We start from the raw sequence: 6,000 nt of genomic DNA on the forward strand, positions 1-6,000 counted from the left end.
CTGCACATGGGAGCAGGGCCAGGGCAGACTGGCTTCTGAGGAAGGAGCTGGAAGGTAAAAGGGACATGGTTGGATGAATGGACTGTAAGGCGGATAGAAAACTGGCTGCGTCATTGGCCTTACAGAGTAGTAGTCAGTGGCTGTGTCAGGTTGGCAGCTGGTATCAAGTGGAGTGCCCCACAGGTCGGTCCTGGGGCCAGTTTTGTTCACTGTCTTCATCAGTGGCCTGGAAGATGGCACAGAGTACACCCTTGGCAAGTTAGCAGATGACACCAAACTGGGGGGAGTAGTAGATATGCTGGAGGGTAGGGCTAGGATTTGGAGAGATCTAAACAGATTGGAGGGTTGGACCAAATGAAGTCTCATGTGGTTCAATAATGACAAGTATAAAGTCCTGCACTTAAGATAGAACAATCCCATGCACCAGTACAGGCTGGAAACAACTGGCTAAGCAGCAGCTCTGCAGAAATGGACCTGGGAGTTACGGTGGGCAATAAGTTGAATATGAGCCAACAGTGTGCCCTTATTGCAAAGATGGCTAATGGTGCCACATCTGGAGTACTGTGTTCAGTTTTGGGCTGCCCACTACAGAATGGATGTGGACAAATTGAAGCAAGTCCAGTGGAGGGCAATAAAAATGGTTTAAGGGGTTGAGGCACATACCTTGTTAAGAGGGACTGAGGGAAGTAGGCTTGCTTAGTCTGGAGAAGAGAAGACTGAGAGGGGATTTAATAGCAGTCTTCAAGTACCTGAAAGGTTCCAAAGAAGAGGAAGGTAGACTGTTTTCAGTGGTGGCAGATGACAGAACAAGGAATAATGTCTCAAGTTGCAGCAAGGGAAGTTTAGGTTAGATATTAGGCAAAACTATGTTAAGTGAGTAGTAAAACACTGGACCAGGTTACCCAGAGAGGTGGTGGATTTTCTTCATCTTTGTAGGTTTTTAAGACCTGGCTAGACAGAGCCTTGGCTCAGATGATATAGTTGGGGATGGTCCTGTTTTTGAGCAGGGGGTGGACTAGATAACCTCCTGGGGTCCCTTCCAACCCTAATTTTCTGTAAGTGCAAAGTCCTACACTAAAGGCGGAACAATCCCATACTCTTGCACAGGCTGGGGATCAACTGGCTAAACAGCAGCTCTGCAGAAAAGGACCTGGAGGGTACAATGGACAATAAGTTGAATATGAGCCAACAGTGTACTCTTGTTGGAAAAAGGCCTAATGGCATACTAGACTGTATTAGTAGGAGCATTGCCAGCTGATGGAGGGAAGTGATTATCCCTTCTATTTGGCATTAGTGAAGCCCCATCTGGAACCGTATGTCCAGTCTTGGGCCCCCCGCTACAGAAAGGATGTGGATGAATCAGAGAGAGTCAGCAGAGAGTGATAAATATGGTTAGGGGGCTGGGTCACCTGATGTATGAGGAAAGGCTGAGAGAGGTGGGCTTATTTAGTTTGGAGAAAAAAAGAGAAGGACTCTGGGACTGCTTGCAGGTGAACTGAACAGTGGTTCTGAGTTGCATATAGTGGTGTGTGCTAACAAGCACTCAGATGAAATACATTTTCTTTTCATTAAGTGGAGTATCTTCAGGTGTGTTGTTCATATGTAGATTCTGTCCTCTTACCCTTTACACACAATAGAAGTGCAGAAGAGCAACAAGTCTTGAAGTACTATAACGACTGGTAAATATTTTTATTTTGAATGAAAAAATATGGTAGCTGAAGTGAATGTAATACAGGGTCATAAAGACTACTCTGTTTTGCCTCAGGTAGCACGTAAAGTTGAGAATTTCCCTGGGTTTTGGCAATGGCTGAAATTATCTTCTTACAGTTGCCTTGGAATTTGGTAGTGTAAAATACTATGTTAGAGGGAAATTGCTCTACTGAAATACCCACTGGAATTAAAGGGTTAAGAGTTTAGTTTTGCCAAGTACCTCCTTTGTTTAATGTGTTCAATGTTGAAATTTTACAAGGTCAGTGTCATATATTTGGTTTATGCATGTGTAATAACTGTGGTCTATGCATGTGGGAGAAGCAGTCATGAAATACTTCGTTTTGTTCATGGTCTGAGTTGCAAGTGTATTCTGTTTCTCGTACTAGTAACTCTTCTGATCTATGCTCCTGTCTTCTCTCCCTTACTGCTTTCTCTTAGGAAGATAAGGTTAAGTCCCTGCTGTCGAATCTGATCTCCTGCAACAGAATGACAGCTGAACAGGTGCTGGAGGCAGATTGTTTCTTGTGGCCCAGCATGATCTCGGTTCTCCCACAAGATGAACCAAGTAAAGAACATAAATGTGGAAAGGCAAAAGAAGAAAGTCAGGATGTAACTGGCTTGGATGATAAAGAAGAGGACAATGAGACGTACACTTCTCAATAGGCCAAAATACTCATCAGATATTTACCTCAGATATTTGAATTTCTAGCTCCAGAAGTAGTTGTCCTAGTCTCTCATATTCAGAATGTAAAGAAGAAAAATCAGATTAACACAGTCATTTTTTTTCTGTATTTAAAACTGTGGTTTCTTTGGCTTTTATTTTAAAGGCATATTTTTTAAAGTAACCAGTTGATGTTAAGAGAAGGATACTGCTGACTGAGGCATTTGCAGGATGACATTTGTCAACCTTCTTCTTTGCTGTGAATATTCTTTAAATGAGAAAGTTATATGTTTGATAGTTGTTGTACTGTTTGCCAGATGCCTGGAAAGCAGAGTGAGAGAGTCATGACTAATTTTCATTAGTCCCTTGTCCTCTCCCTATTTTACTCTGCTTCTAAATATTTCTGTTCAAGTAGATAAGTTCCTTTTACTAGATGATTTGCTTTTGTATGTATTTTTCCAGCTAGTTGCAGTTGCAGTATCTGCCTACCTCCAAAAAAAAATAAAATAAAAATAACCCCCTCATCTCACCACCAGCAACCAAACACTTCCCTTTCTATGCTACTATTCCCTCCCCCCTGCACTTCCTCCCCCACAAAAACCCCCTGAAAACCCAACACTGCTCTGACAGCTGGTCAGTAAAACTGATAGAGAAAGCCATTCAGTATGTTTTTTTTTTTTTTAATTCCCCTGTGATCTAAGCAAGGTATCTTTGGAACCTCCTTGATTAAGTAGTCTGAAGATATGTCTTGATCTTTTTTCTGTACTGCCACCAAGGCATCTATTTGGACAAATAAACATGCTACATTTTGCTTATCACAAAACACTCTAGTTTTATCTCTGTCTCAAAGAAACTTGAACTTGAACATGAAAGACTGGTGTTTACAATTCATAACTGCATCAGTTGTAGAGCTACCATTCATTAGGTTTGTTTGCCTGCTTGTGACACGCTGTTACTGAAGAATCCTCGTCTCACCTTTTTATTTCATTTTGCAGTTAATTCTTACGTTTTCGGTATTTCTTCCCAACAAACATAGACGAGTCTTTTTGGGTTTTTTTGTGCACGCTTGTCTACTTTTAGAACTTGCAAATTTTTCACTATATAGTAGGGAGGGATGCTTGAATGAAGTAAAAATAGAAACTCAAAAGCATTATGCAAAAATTGGAACTAGATTTTATTTGTATCTTTGGAGTGCAACAAGGCACTGTTGAAGGTTAGTGGATTAATGCAGCAGGTAAGAAAACCTTTACATAACTCTTGTATGGGGATTGGGAGCAGCAAAGGAAAAGGGACAGGTTGAGAGGATTTTTTAGGAATATATCTGGCCACTAGATGTTGCTATTGAACAGGACTTTTGCCACAGAGAATAGTTGTTGTAGAGAAATTTAATAGAATCCCTGTAATAGGCCTCTTTACCAGTTGAAGAATACAGAATGTGGCTTTTTTATTTTTTATTTTTTGAAAAAATACTGGGAAATCCCAGGTACAATGATAAAGGTGTATATTAAGTCTAAATGTAGGCATAGGCAAGGCAGCTTTTGTGTGAAAGAATGTTTTGGCAGTAGTGGTCTTTCATCCTTATATGATTTAATTTGTTTTTATGACTTTGGTTTTTGTCACAGAAAGTTTTGTTTAAAACAATTTAGTCATTTTACTGATTGCATATGTAACTTTGCATATGTAATAAAATCAGCGATGGCAAAAATTCGTTAAAGCAGTCTGGGATTAAAATTTTTGCTTAGTGACAAATGTCCTGTAATCAAAATATACGATGCTTAACATGTATTAACACTGGAGTTGAAATCAACACGCACATTTTTAAAAGTGTTTTCATGTTATGGAATATAGCTTTTATTAACAATCCAAGGCTAACTTTTAACTTAAAAGAAACCTGTGAAAACTATGTAGATAAATAACCTAATAATTAAGTTTTAGCTTGAAACACTGTTGTCAAGGCTTATATTGGGGTGTACGTTCATAAAAACAACTCCTCAAGCAGCTTTTCTGTGTTTACAAGCGTCTAAGCTTCCATCTTTTCATTTATATTGTGGAAGTATCTAACAGGCCTAGTAAAGGACTAGGACAATAAAACAATAAAGGTGCAATGAAACGTCAAACTAAAAATGGTCCTTGCCTCATAGATTCATAGATTGTAGTCTCAGAAGGGACCACGAAGGATCGTCATGTCCAACCCCCTGCCCCAGGCAGGAAAGAGTGCTGAGGTCGTACGACCCCAGCCAGGTGTTTATCTAGCTTCTTCTTGAAGACCTCCAAGTTAGGTGAGATTACCACCTCCCTTGGCAGCCTGTTCCAGATTCTGGCCACCCTTACTGTGAAAAATTTCTTCCTAATGTCTAACCTGAATCTACTCTCCACTAGTTTTGTACCCATTATTCCTAGTTATTCCTAGGGGTGCCCTGGTAAATAGTGCATCTCCAATTCTCTGTTGTCCTCCCTCGATAAACTCTTAGGCGGCTACAAGGTCACCCCTCAGCTGTCTCTTGTGAAGGCTGAAGAGATCCAGATCCTTCAGCCTCCCCTCATAGGGTCTTGCATGGAGGCCACTAATCAGATGCGTTGCCCTCCTTTGAAGCCTCTCCAGATTCTCCTCACCCCTCCTTGAAGTGTGGCACCCACCCAAAACTGGACACAGTAATGCAACTGCAGCCTGACCAATGCAGCATAGAGGGAGAGCATCACCTCCCTCGATCTGTTGATCATGCATCTGCTAATGCACAACAAGGTGTGATTGGCTTTGCTGATGGCTTCGTTACACTGCCGGCTCATGTTCATCTTGGAGTCCACTGTGACTCCAAGATCCCTTTCAACTTCTGTGCTGCTGAGGAGGTCATCCCCCAGCCTACAGGTGTGCTGGTGATTCCTCCTCCCTAGTTGGAGTACCTTGCATTTGTCTTTGTTAAATTGCATCCTGTTGCATTCTGCCCATTGGTCCAACCTATCCAGATCAGCCTGTATCCCCTCCCTGCCCTTTGGTGTGTTAACTTTGCCCCATAACTTGGTGTCATCTGTGAACTTGGAGAGGGTGCTCTCCCACCCTCGTCCAAATCGCTGATGAAGATATTAAATAGCACTGGTCCAAGGACCGAACCCTGCAGGACACCACTACCCACCTCCTTCCGGGCTACAAATGACCCATCCACCACCACTCTCTGGGTGCGGTCCTTAAGCCAGTTGGCCACCCACCTGACTCTGTAAGCATCCACTCCACAGCCTGCTGGCTTCCTTTTGAGAATAGGGATGCGAAACTGTGTTGAAGACCTTCTTAAAGTCCAGGTAGATGACATCTACCTTGGCTCCACGGACCAAAGTTTACCACTTAAAAAAAACAAAAGTTCTAGCCCTTTGCCATTGTGAAGGAAACTTAATGTATCAAGTGTAATCAATTTATTTTTTGGCAGTAGTCCATGCAGATTTCCCCTCTCATCCACGCATATGAGGTCAGGCTTTGTTTGAACAGCAGTATCTGTTTTAGGGAAGTGTAGCTGCACTTGTGCCTTGCACATCAATTTTAGCACTATAGCTAAGGATATTAAAAAGTGGCACATGTGCCACTCCTTTTCTTCATAAAGCCTGTAGTTTGAGATGGAGAACCAGCACAGTCCATGTCC

General features: G+C 41.9%; 1 protein-coding gene across 5 annotated transcripts in view; it reads left to right on the forward strand.

Annotated features, from left to right (window-relative positions):
• STK31 (serine/threonine kinase 31) overlaps positions 1-4,085 on the forward strand; it is an 81,376-nt gene extending 77,291 nt beyond the window's left edge. For 4 of the 5 annotated variants that reach the window (XM_019534668.1, XM_019534686.1, XM_019534676.1 and 1 more), the window contains one exon: positions 2,149-4,085. In XM_019534668.1, the coding sequence (XP_019390213.1) occupies positions 2,149-2,373 (225 nt within the window). In that variant the 3' untranslated portion in view covers positions 2,374-4,085. The remainder of the gene's footprint in view (positions 1-2,148) is intronic. The other variant, XM_019534698.1, reaches the window with a different exon arrangement.
• Positions 4,086-6,000: the final 1,915 nt, after the last annotated feature.

This window comes from Crocodylus porosus, unplaced genomic scaffold, assembly GCF_001723895.1.
Source record: "Crocodylus porosus isolate Cpor-Errol unplaced genomic scaffold, CroPor_comp1, whole genome shotgun sequence".
NCBI lineage: Eukaryota > Metazoa > Chordata > Crocodylia > Crocodylidae > Crocodylus > Crocodylus porosus.